The sequence below is a fragment of the Globicephala melas genome, chromosome 18 (assembly GCF_963455315.2).
Source record: "Globicephala melas chromosome 18, mGloMel1.2, whole genome shotgun sequence".
In the NCBI taxonomy this organism is placed as follows: Eukaryota; Metazoa; Chordata; class Mammalia; order Artiodactyla; family Delphinidae; genus Globicephala; species Globicephala melas.
In genome coordinates, this window is record NC_083331.1 from 67449045 (window position 1) to 67462656 (window position 13612).

At 39.4% G+C, this 13612-nt stretch overlaps 1 protein-coding gene across 32 annotated transcripts in view; it reads right to left on the bottom strand.

Annotated features, from left to right (window-relative positions):
- Positions 1 to 13612, bottom strand: part of DOCK9 (dedicator of cytokinesis 9) — a 283582-nt gene that overhangs the window by 107043 nt on the left and 162927 nt on the right. For all 32 annotated transcript variants that reach the window (XM_060288099.2, XM_060288103.2, XM_030856827.3 and 29 more), the window contains exons 8-13: positions 12991 to 13165; positions 12001 to 12068; positions 2818 to 2892; positions 1360 to 1500; positions 791 to 994; positions 275 to 397 (exon numbers count right to left, since the gene is read on the bottom strand). In XM_060288099.2, coding sequence (XP_060144082.1) covers positions 275 to 397; positions 791 to 994; positions 1360 to 1500; positions 2818 to 2892; positions 12001 to 12068; positions 12991 to 13165 — 786 coding nt within the window. The remainder of the gene's footprint in view (positions 1 to 274; positions 398 to 790; positions 995 to 1359; positions 1501 to 2817; positions 2893 to 12000; positions 12069 to 12990; positions 13166 to 13612) is intronic.

Here is a 13612-nt window from a genome sequence, read left to right on the forward strand (position 1 = left end):
TTTTAATGATAGAAAGTTTACTACTAAGCTGGAAATTCCTTTGCCAATTATTTCAGGATGTCAGGATAGTCTAGGCAAATGAAGTATTTTATTTACACATGGAACTACTTTTCACTGAAAATTGGACACACAGGTTAACTATAAGACAATCTATGAGACTAGTCTACATCTCTTAGAACATAAATATGGCTTAACTGTGATTTCTTTAAGCATTTCTATATGCATTTTTTTCTGATTGCTGTTAATCATCACAAAGCATGCAGGTCATCCGTACCTTAGAAGAGTCTGAACTTTTCATGTAGGGCTCAGCACCATGGGTGATGCTCCCCTGAAGCACTTTTTCAATTCTAGCCACAAGAAATATATCAGGATGAGGGCACGTGACTGAAAATATTCCCTAGGGAACAAAAGATTTTCTTCCATGAGCAGAATTTACAGCCACATTAAACTAATCCCATCAACATGAAAGATTCTCAAGCAGCCAAGAGCACTGACACAGTACAGCTATTCAGAAGCACCCAGGGCCAAACTGGTTAACTCATCAACAGTTCATCATTTGATCAAAAAGCCTATCTGGTGGAGGAGGCAACTAGCAGAAAGTTTAGAAAAAAGAAATCAAAAACTACTTCTTCTCTTTCAGCTTGCTTTTACTGTCTCATTATATATGCTGTCAATATAATTAACCGTCTCATTTACCCCAGTTGTGCATTACAAAGTTTCATTACGTATTTACAGAGCACGTGCAAAAGAAGCCTTATTGGCATGACCGCTGGGCTCACGCTGCCCCCACCTGCTTCGGATACTGCATGGCGGCTTCGTGAAGGATGTCCTGCAGGGCAGGCGAGCTCTGCCTACCGCCGTTCATCAGAGACGGGGATGTGGTGGCCAGCATCTGCCTCACTGAGAAATGGTTCAGGTCCACGTGGAAATCGGCAGAAATCTTTCGGTTGTATTTTATGTCAAACAGGGATAGAGTAACAAAGAAAGGCTCAACCTGAACAAAACAAAACAATCCAGACCATCACTATGGCTCAAACTGTCAGGAAAAAAGAACGCTGCTATCAGAGAATAAATGACTAGACCTACGTGTGATTGTTGCTATAAATTACTGCTAAAGAGCAATAGCCTCCACACCTGTCCTGTATCACAAACATCCTGTCCAGGCAGCGGAAACAAGCCTCGGCACCTGTACCACAAACATCCTGTCCAGGCAGCCAAAACAACCCTCGGCACCCTGATCTAACACCGCACCGCCCTGATACCAGGAACTAGGTCTGAATGTCCCAGCTGCATTGCAACAGGCACATCTGAAACCTCTGAATAGGTTTTTTAATCTTTATTTTTTAAAAGGAAAATTACATTTGTAGTGGGTCCTTCTTCATTTTCAGCAACACAGCATTGCAAATTGAAAGATAAATCATTGCACTTGACAAGAATTCTTTTTCCAAACTTTTCTTCAAATGGCTTCACTTCTGGCTCAGCTGATGAGAAGTCAAGCTTCTTTAAAAGAAAATGCAAATATATCAATGTATTATGCTCTCACTAAAAAAAAAAAAGAAAAATCCCATAATAAATGTATCCTAAGGAAATTGCTTAAAATATGGAAATGCTATATACCTTAATTTACTCACAACAGTGTTACTATTTTATACATTTATATAGTATATAATAATGGTCAAATAAATGATGCTGTATCTACTCAATGGATCATTATGCAGAGCTTAAAAATTATTGTTATGAACAACTCAAGTGTCCATCAACAGAAAAATCTATAAGCAAAATGTGGTGTATATATACAATGGAATATTACGCAGTCATAAAAAGTGGAGTTCTGACACAAGTTATAACAGGGACGGACCCTGAAAACATTATGCTAAGTGGAACAAGCCAGACATAAAAAGGCAAATATTGTATGCTTCCACATATATGAACTTCTTAAATAGGCAAATTGATAGAGACAGAAAGTAGAATAGAGGTTACTGGGGGTGAGGGGAAGGAGGCATGGTGGGCTGTTGTTTCATGGGTACAGAGTTTCTGTTTGAGAGGATGAAAAAGTTCTGGATATGGATAGTGGTGACAGTTTTACAGTAATGTGAATCTACCTAATGCCAGTGAATAGTACACTTAAAAATGGTTAAAATGGTAAATTTTATATTATGCATATTTCACCACAATAAACAAAAGATCATCAAAAAGCAAATATATATATATGTGTATATATACGGTTATGAAGTCTGTGAAGAGACATAGAAAAATACTTATGTTTAAAGATAAATGGTTAAAAGAAGTTCTATAAAAAGACCACAAATGAAGAAGAGGAAAATATGGGAGGAAACACAGCAGAACAGTTGGCCCCTCAAAGCAGCCCTATCTGTAGGCAACCCTGGAGGCCCTCCCAAGCCGTGTTTTGGATTTTTTGGGGACACAGATGTGGACCTCATGTACTTACTGCAAGGCTTGTATTTGGAACTGAGCCTGGGCTAGTCAGAAAATATCACAGTCTACTGGTCATCTGTAGCGATGCTTGCTATTTTCTGATGGTGATTTTGGGGGGTAAATTATATATGTTCTTCATGGACTTGAGAGTGTCTTTGGATAAATCAATTTTCAACAATCTATTAAATATCAAATATTCACAATGGTTGTGCTATGGTAATGAGATTACAGGTTGTTTTTATTTTTTCCTCTTTCTCCTGAATTTTCTATATTGTTATACTGCTTGTTATCCAAAGTATATAAATAAGCAAACAAACAAACAAATAATCTAACAAAGGTTTTCTTTCCTTCAACTAGTTTAAATATTAAAATAGTTCTTACCTGAGCATCTGGGTCCAAGTAAAAAAGTTTAACTCTGCTTTCACTTTTCAGCTTGATTTCTGCTTCTCTGGTACTCTGATAACAAGATAAAGAGAAAACAAAAATTACATTGAAAAAACCCTTTTCTTACAGAGATGTCTAAATATGTTTGAAAGCTACCCCATCCTGAAGAGCCAGACTGCCAGACAGTTCTGCCCTCATCTTGGAGGGTCACCTGCATGTCAATGAACAAGGATAGGCTATCCAGTATGTAGCATACAATGTAAGTGCTATGGGGTAAAAAGAGAAGACTTGATCCCTGCCCGTATGAAGCTGATAATCAACTGCAGCCAAAACCAATGCAAAGAAAGCAAAAGAGAATAACTAAGCATTAGTAGCAAGAAAAGCTTCATAAAGTCATGGAATAGGGGACAAGCCTTGAATGAAGGGGTAGAATTCAGATAGCAAAAAGGAGGAAAGCATGAGCATTTCAGACCAAATGAAAAGGATGCACAGAAAGGATAGATACTGAGAGAGGAAATGAGCCCAAAGGGTAGAAAGGACTTAGGGTCCAGCCTGAGACTGAGGGTACAAGCAAAGGAAGAGGAAGGCATATGTTTTGGATGGTGGAATAAAGAAAACTGTGGCGTATCTTGAAGGACAGCCATAGGTGTCGGGAGCAAGCAAGGGGAGAATTGCTGATTCACTCAATAAATATTTATGAGCACATATTTTATGTCAAGCTAGGGACACAAACATGAATGAAATGCAGTTCCTATCCCCAAGGAACACCATCTGGGAAGACAGAAAATCAACAGCAATATGAATGGCAAAAGAAATCGTACGTACAGTGAGCTAACCTGCACTAGGGGTGGCCGCCAGGAAAGAGCTCCCAGAGGAAGGCCCATCTTGAATGACAAGGACATTTGGCCAGAAAAGGAGAGAAGGGCATTCTAAGAGGAGGTACTACAGGTATAAAGGTACGAGTCACACCTGAGCAATGATCAAGTCATTCATTACAACTGAATGGTAGTACATGATGAAAAAAGTAGAGAAATGAGTCAGATTTGTATGGTAAGGTCTGGAGATTTCACTCAGAATCCAAAAAATCCTGCGATATTTTAATCAAGGGAATAAAATTACCAGTTCTGCATTTTAGATCCACCCCTCGGGTAGGGCTGAAGGTCCCTAGGAGGTCCACATGGTCTCTCCTGAGTTATCACAACAGGCTCGCAGTCTCACAGCAAGGCCCATAACAAATCCCACCTTCCTAGCTTGGCTGGCCTGCTGACTGGACAATCCACTAATTTGGGAGGAAGAGCAGGTTTGTGGAGAAGATGGTAGAGTCTGGAGGTGCCTGCAGGATTTCTAACCAGAAACATCCAGTAGACACAGGGTGTTGAGCACAGGGTGGGGAGGAAGGGACGTGAGCACAGGGTGGGGAGGAAGGCTGGAGTTACAGACCAGGAGAACATCAGCATAGAGGTGAGGATGCAAGTTTTGGGGGTGGGTGAGAGTCCCTGGGGGAAAGTGTGAAGCGAGTCTGTGGAGAGAAATCCAGGGGCCCCAACACTGAAGGGATGGACAGAAGAAGAGAAGTCATTCAGGGAAAGAGACATGGTGGCAGAGATGGGGGCTGGAGAAGTGGGACATGGGAACAGGGAGAAGAGGGAGCCTCTTAGACATTCACAAGATAGAAGTCATCTCCAGCCACGTTATGCCACACCTGATGCCTCTAAATCTATATCCTGTTCTTCCTGGCAGTCATAGTTCTTAATAGAATGTCCTCTCTCATCTGCTCCTTTGCCCAAAGACCATGAGTCACATCTCAGCACATAATGGGTGGTGACAGCCACAGGGGAGAGGGCTCTTGTCCTCTCTGCTGGTGGCTTAAAGAGGTCTACTATTACATTTCTAATCACGGCCAATGAGAAATAAAGCATCTTAATTTTCTCAGCCATGTAGTTGTTGTAACAGGTTCTTAGCAATGACCCAAACTCTACCCTGACCATATGAGACAAACTATCTACATCTAGCAGAATGAAATGACCACCAGAATGCCAGCTAAGAAACTGGGTTCTAGTTCTTGTTCAGTTGTTAACTGGCTGCATGAACTTGAGCAAGCCACTTAGCCTCCTTGAACTCTTATTTTCATTTCTGAGTGGAAGTGTTCAACAAGATGATGGCTCGAGTCTTCTTCTACAACAAAGTTTATCTTGATGCTCTCCCTGCAGCTTTAAGGCTTCTGGAGGCTCAGGGGCATTCCTACAAATCATCGGCTCATGCTTACAGAGGACAGGGTATGCCTGTGGCTGGGGACGGGGGTGTGTAGGACAATGTTTTAAATCCATCTTGCCCATCCCCTTATCCTAATTTTTCAAACCAAAAGAGCCAGAACACGTGCATGTAGAATACACTTAACTGAACCCAAAGAATTTGCTTTACTTTGTATACAACCCATGGCGTTTCCTAACAAAAACATCAGTACTAGGTGCTGCGAGCCACCACCAACAGTAATACATTCTCCTGAATTTTTGCTTGAGTCCTTCAACAAGAGCAAACGCTATGATCTCAGACACTGGAGCACAGCAATGGGTTCTTAACGTAGATGCATTTCCTCATGTCTTTCTGAAAGATGCTTGTTGACTCAAGTGGAGTAGGAGATGAGAAATGAATAAAGCAAGAAAGACTGCTAAGAGCTCTATATAATTAGAAGACAAACAGAGATGCAGACACATTAACAGAAAAAAAAAAAATCAACAACTAGCCAAAATAGACTCAAAGTATCCTGATGTTGCCACTAATATCCAAGGGATATATTCTTCACTAGAAAAACCGTTTAATGGGGAAGAAGGGACAACGTTAGATGTAAAAATAACGTGAAAGCTTATAATCCACCTTGCACACACTGACAGCTCTTCTATGAGATAGATGAAAAGCAGGCTCAGCTTCTTAAAGCTCCTCCCATCCTTCCCAAGGCCCAGAGTGCTTTAAACAGATGGGACGCCTGATAAACAGTGTTTGAAAGAATTACCAAGTAAAACCTAGGCAGTAAGAAAATGTGGCTCGGGAAGGGCAGGGCTTTCCCCCAGAGCCAGGGAATAATAAATATTTGAAAGCATCATAATGATAAAAGCAAATATTTGTTGATAATAGCCAACATCTCTATGCTAGATATTATCCTAAGTGCACATTTAAATTTGGTACAAACTTAGGAGGCAAGTCTTATTATTATCCTTGTTTAAGAGAAAAACACTGGGGCTCGAGGGGTAAATACTTTGCCCCAAATTCACAACCCTAAGCAGAAACCTGGCTTCTAACTGAGGCTGTCTGGCTTCAGAGCCCAGATTCTTTAACTATTAGACCAGAACAAAATAGGTAAAGAATATGAACAGGCAAGTCAGAGAGCAGGAAAACCAAATGGCAAATAAATATACAAAAATATGAAAAATACCACAACTAAAACAGTGGGATACAAATTAAAGCAGTGAAACATCATTTTTCACTCCTCTGGTGAGTATGCAGAGAAATGGGAATATGAATTGTTACAACCTTTTGGGAAAGTAACCTGGCAATATTTAAAGCACTAAAAGCACAATAAACTGTGACCCAGAAATCCCACCTTGGGGAATTCCTCATACAGAAATAAGAGCGTGAGTATTTCAGCTTATAAATACATCATGATGTTTATTGTGCACTGTTTGTATAGGCTAAAAACTGAAAATTATCTAGATGCTCATGAATAGGGAGATGGCCGAATAAAGTGTTCAGTATCCATATTTGGAATATTATGCAGCTATGAAAATGAGTGAACTAGATCCTCTATGGCCGCAGGGAGACATCTATGAAAAATTTTTAAGTAATAGAACAAGTTTCAGAGTAATATATATATCATGAGCATATTTTTAAAAATAACTAAAAACACTGCATATGTGTAAATGTTTCCATGAGCAATTGGTTCGGTAAAGAAACAATTATAACAGGTTAATAACATCAGTGCTCTCAGGAATCTGGGGATGGAGGTTGAAGGGAAAAGATGAACTTTTCTTTATACAACTTTGAATATTTTTACTTATTATAGCAAGTACATTTATTTTCACTTAAATTTTAGTAAAGACAATAAAATAAATTCCTGTAATAAGTACTTTCACAGTCTAAGAGCCCACAAAACATAGCTGTAAAAAAATATCCCACAGGGCTTCCCTGGTGGCACAGTGGTTGAGAGTCCACCTGCCGATGCAGGGGACGCGGGATCGTGCCCCGGTCCGGGAAGATCCCACATGCCGTGGAGCGGCTGGGCCCGTGAGCCATGGCCGTTGAGCCTGCGCGTCCGGAGCCTGTGCTCCGCAACGCGAGAGGCCACAACAGTGAGAGGCCCGCGTACCGCAAAAAAAAAAAAAAATCCCACAGACTATGCCATCCAGCACTTCTCAAAGTGACAGAGACCAGCTCTGCTCTTAAAATAACCTGTGGTCAGTCCATACCGTAGATGCAGGAAGAACCCAACTGGTTCTTCCCCAAACCCTGTTGCTGGTCCTACCCACTGCCCATCTAATAATTCAGTATAGAGGAAAATAGAGAGAGAAAAGTGACAATGACAGAGTCATTCTCTATAAAAACGGACACTTCTCAGATACTACAGAAGAGAATGATTTGTCTAAAGCAAAGGCTATTCCCCCCACTCCTGTATTCTCTAAGTTTAATCACTAATGATACACCCTGACAATGTTTTCTTCCTTGTCTTAAGAGGCAGTTATGAACCAAACATTCAAGAGTTTCCAGAAGAACTACCATAAAGTTTAGGCATACCCTGTGTCTTCAGTTTATCTCTGAGCAGGGAAAACAATCGAAGGCCAGAGCATCATATTTTGAGGACGGCTCGTCAGGAAAATACTGTGTTGACTGTTGGCTCATTTAAACAGAATGGGTTGCAAACAGGAAGACTTAGCAAAATCCTTTGAAGCCAGAATACATACTTTGAACTTAAAGAGCTGTTATGATTTGTTTCCACTACTTCCATGATATCTAACTCCCAGGGACCATCATCTCATCCTCTGTGTCACAAAGCTATAATAAAGCATTCTAGATAAGGAAGCCCAAGAAATGGAGCGCCAGCTGACCTCACAAACACAACCCTAGCCGGTTCCTTTGTATCATAACACAATGACATAATTTTCTGGATTAGGATACAGAGAAGGAAGCATTTATTACAGATGTGGTTTAAAATCTCAGAGAAGGTGTCTGTGAAACTGTTTGGGTTCTGACAAGTACTGCTGAACTTGGCCTCCTGATGCTCACTCAATCTCAATGAGACCATAAAGTCTGAGACACCAGACTCTAGCCTGTGTTCAACTGTGGAAGATTTACCAAGAAAGGTAAATTCATTCACTATAAAGAAGTTACAAGGTAACAGAATGGGAGCAATTTTGGTTCAACAGGAACCACATGGGGAGGCCAAATTAAGAGTGAGCAGCTGTTTTTTGAGTACACAAAGAGCTCAAAAATAGAAAAGCTATGGAGGAAAATATAAGGTGGGAGCATGAGGGTTTTCTTCATACTACCTTTACACAGGAGGTGATATATATACATACATACATATATATATATATTCATTTCAATGTTACCTAAGGTAAATGTAACCAGAAAAAAATATTTATCAAATAAATAGTAGTCGGGTTTACCACATGATCATATTACCCCTTGACATTGTAGGGAAGAAATCAATTAACTAACTTTGACTACAGTTTGTGTTTATTTCATAAAAATGTTTATAAGACTGTGTACTCTGATACTATAAATGCTGTTACGTTTAGAACAAACATATGTTTGGCTCCATTTTAGACAATAGGAGGAAAAGAACAGGTTTTAGGGTATACACAGTGTGTCCCCATAAGAAAACAATAGAGATGTTCAGTACTAAATGTACAAGCAACAAAAGGGCCAAGAACATACAAAATATTCTGAAAACCTAATTCCATATCACTCCTACTGTATGTCAAGGGCCCCTCCATCACATTCCACAATGAGACACCAGCTATTTTTGTACTAAAACAACTTCCTGTCGCTCATATCCTGTTTGGTTATGTTTCCGTCACAGTGGAAAACAAAAGCCGGGGCAACAGGATGAATGAAGCAGAAAGAGGAGTTGACCTGAGTGGAGCCTGCCATTAAATTACACCTTTGCCTGCCCCCACTGTTCTAGTCCTTTCTCTGCAATCTGATGTAACTGTGGCCTGATCTCCCCATGGACCTTTCCCTGGTACTGCCCTCTTAACCTCCTCACCCCGACTAAACTCTCCCTCCTTGCCTAGCTGTGCAACTCGAGCCTCCCTCCCCCTCCCACACGCCCTCCCACCCCTATTCAATCTCACACTCTGGAATCCATTCCTTCTAAAATCAGGATGACCAGGTATCAATCAACCTCCTTCCTTTTTTAACAGGTACAAATGATCCCACCCCAGATACACTGGAGGGGGTTATAAATAGTCAAAACCACTCACACTCGGGGCCCTGGATGATGAAGGGGCTGAGAGCCAGGCACACTGGTGCCTGAGCCCCTCACACTGCACTTCTGCCACCAAGCAGGCGGACAAGAGGCATCACCAACAGACACCTGCCCCACAAGTGGGATGGCAGCATGCTGGTGAATAACAGCACACCTTAATTTTCTTTTTTTTTCTCTTTGAAAAATTACCTTCTGCACTTTTTCTACCTTCTTAAATTAAAATAGTTTAAAAACACTTGAGAGCTGGGGCGGGGGGCGGGAAACAACAGTTAAGTCCCTTATAATGCTGCACTTTTTAGGTTCTGACCATGATCCACAGTTAAGAAATACATTTACATCACAACCCAACACACACATACACAAACACACTCACTCTCTTTCTACATATATATATCAACATATGATATATGCATGATATACACATATATCTTAAATAATATCTATCATTATTAAAGGCAGTGCACTTTACTATCCTCTATTCAATTCTATCCATTTTTTTATTCTGGGTCACATAATGTTGAGCTAAAGAAGCCTGACACAAAGAGTCATATGTATGATTCCACTTTTCGGAAGGTCTAGAATAGTCAAAACTAATCTACAGTCATAGAGGTCAAAACAACGAGAACGTCAGCTGGGATGAAGGATACAAGACAGTCTGCCGAGGTGCTGGAAATGTTCTATATGTTGGGGGTTATGTGGGTGCACAAACGTGAAATCCATCAAGCTATACAATTAGGGCCTGAGCATTTTACTCTATGTAAGTTCTACTTCAATAAAAAAAGAAGACAAAATTTAAAAGTAAATGAGAAATGGAGATTGAAACCAATTAATTTAATTTAATTAGACCATTTAATTACTTTTTACCAACTAAAATAGCTTCAGCTAACTTGGTCATTACCCACCAGTTTGAAAAACATCTTCAAATATGTTTTATAAATATGTATATATATATATATTTTTAAAGAATAAATATATGTGATATATATCTCCTTAGGTCTTAGGATCAAGGAATTCTGAAGGCCAGGTAGTAGTAGGCAGTGAGAGAAGAAAGGAAGGCACAACTCCTGTTTGTCTTCACAAGAAAAAAAACATTTCTAATTAATCAACATTAAGCTCAAATAATATGACTCTTCTCCTAGGTATCCACTGTGTTCACCCAGTAAGTGTAGAAAGTTAACTTTTAAAATTCTAGATTGCACTACATATATTATCTGTTTCAACAGAGATTTTGCTTTGAGAAATCATGAACCCCAAAACATAACAAAAAAGCGAATCTCAATGCAAAATATGACACACAGAAGTTCATAACATGAAAGCACAAACACACAAGCTAAACCCTTCCCAGCCTAGAAGGAGGTTACAATGGTAGCACTAAAATTAGCTTTAATAGGCAGGTGCTAAAAAGATACTGTGGTAACAGTCAAGTGCTAAAGAAAAACAATGCTCTGAAGTCCTAGCCAGGGAGGGAGATTTTATATTTTAGAACAGCTATGTTGTCTTAAAGTAAAGGTCAATGTTGAATGCTAGTCTATTTATAATGGTATATAGATAAACCATGTTTTCTATTACAGTGTTTAAGATACGGGTGTGTAGCGTCTCTATTTCACTGTATTCACACACACACACACAAAAGAATAGAAAGGCAATAACAGAGTAAGAATATAAAGGGCCAAAGAAGACAAGGATATTTCTCTCATTTAAAAAGAATTATTCAGAGATGCACACAAGGAGGCAAGTACAAGGATATTCATTGTGGCACTGTTTGTAATAGAAAAAATTGGAAATAATAGAACTGCTAAAATAAAATGCTTACACAATGCAATGAAGGGTATGAATTAGATCTATATACCAACTTGGATGGATCTCAAAAACAAGGCTAATTTAAAAATAAAAACAAGTACAGAATAATATGTTAGCATTTATATAATATGTTAAACGTACAAAACACAGCCACATATTATTACGATAGATATATTGGTAAAGATATGAAAATCAAATGGAAGTATTTCCAGAAAACTGGTTGTGGTTCCAGGTTGTGGGGGAAGAAGGGAATGGAATACAGATGATGTTTAAAAAAGAATTTCAAGTATAACTGATATTTTTATTTCTTTAAAAAATGTTGAAGCTGAAAAGACAACACAGTAACAGGTGTTGAATCTGGGTGGTGGGAATATGGTTGTTTTGATCTTCGTGCTTTTCAGTAACTTTTTGAGTTTCTCAAGATTATAAAAAACAGGTATAACTTTTTTTTTTTTTTTCCATTCAGACTGACCCGGGAAAAATTCATATAACTCAGGCAACCCTCTTTGGTTCAGTAACAAGATTATTACTTATCCATCCTTTTTGGAATTGTCTCTATTAACTTGAATAGGGGAAGCGTATGTGTGAACATATTAAGTAACATGTTACTATGGAAACATTTACCTGTGCACCTTGGTTATTTCTTCAATACTTCTAATGTGGCATTAAATATTATGTGGGGAAAAAAAAGAATAACAAAAAGAGAATACTTTGTAAGGCACTTTCTGGAAAACAGACTCAAATCCAACTTAAGAAGTCAGCCATGTGTTTCACCTCACCAAATGCTGAAGTCAAAAAATAGCAGTAACTACACCATGATTTTAATAATTTACTCTAATGTATTTGTTAATCCTTTCAATATCATTCTATGAAGAGCAGAAGATTTAAGATGATGTTACCTTGGCAAGTTCAGGCAGGTAGCTATCTAAACCGGAAACGGAACCTTCTATTTTGCTTTGTTCATCATCTAAAACAGCAAAACAGATTACCTAAGTCACTCACAGTTGAAAGCATTTTATTTAAAACAAGAGGAGGAAGGCCGTTTCTCTTATGTGCCCTTTCACACAGTGGTTTGCAACTCTGGATACCAAACAGAAACACCTCAGAGCTTTTAAAAAATGCTGATGCCAGGCCCAGTGGTGAGAGCTGAACATTTGATGGCTGGAGCAGCACGGACAGTGTCTAACCAGAACTGTCAAGGGCTATGGACAGCAGCACACATGGCCACACCCACCAGGCACCAGCCCAGGCCAACTAAACCAGAATCTCTGGTGGGACAAAGGAAAGAGTACTTGTTAAAAGTCTCCAGGGACTTCTAAGGCACAGCCAGAGTTGGGAATCACCTGTCCAAGGGCCTGAAATAAAACATGAATTGTCAAGAACATAGCCAGATTTTCCCAACCAATTTAATCTGTGGCTTCTGCCCATCCTAACTTTGACTTGAAAATTCCAAAGGATATGATTAATGATAACAATAAAAACTATAATTAGTATTTGAAGTGCCGACTCTATGTCAGGTACTTGAGATACATTATCTTGTTTAATCTTCCCATTGACCAGCAAGTTCTGTTTTGATTCCCATTTTACAAGAGAGTAATCCAAGGCTCTGAAAACATAAGCGGCTCGCCCAAGGTCTCACGGCTGAAAAATGGTATTGCTGGGACTTGAACTCAGGTATTCCTTTCTGCCTCCAAAGCTGTGATTCTTCTCATTATACAAATGATGTCAGGGTAGGACATTCTACTGGGACAAAATCTTTGCTGACAGGTTATCTCTAAGGAGCTCACGTCTGTCCCACCTCCATGTACCTCTGCAGTAATCTAGCTACTTCCTGTGCCCTCTGGCAAAACAGAAGACACCCGCAGAGTGTGCAAGCTATACCTGCCTACCTTCATGAGAGTCTCCGTTTCGCTTTTCTTGCATTGCAGCTTCGAAGTTGAGCTGGAGAATCTTGTTCAGAGTTGTGATCCACTCTTCCATTTCCACTTCACTGTCTGCTGCCAAAAGGTAACTACTTTTGTCCTGCATCTTGAGCTCAAAAGCAAAACGCCTGACTTTGTTGTTCTGAAACAGAAAAAGGGTAAAGAGACACATTTCAGAAGAACTGGAACAGCCTTAAAAATTCTTCTCTTTATTATCTGCTGATGGGTACTATCTCATCGGCATTTCGGACCAAGTTATTTAAAAAGGCAAGCCCCTTCCCAATAAACCCCCATCTGTATCCACCTTCCCTGAATTATTTTCTTCATGGCTTTATTTCCCCATCTGACACATTACACATTTTACATATTTATTTGTTGTCTGTCCCATCCAATGAAATGGAAGCTCTTCAGAGCAGAGATTTCTTTTGTTCAGTGCTACATCCCTATTTCTAGAACACTGCTTGGCAAATAATAGGCTCCTGAAAAATATCTGAATGAAATTTCATTGAAAATTTTCAGTTCCTCTAGCTCCTATCTTTTTTAATGAAGTAGTATGTGGTATCACATTTTAAAAGCAAACCATTATCTA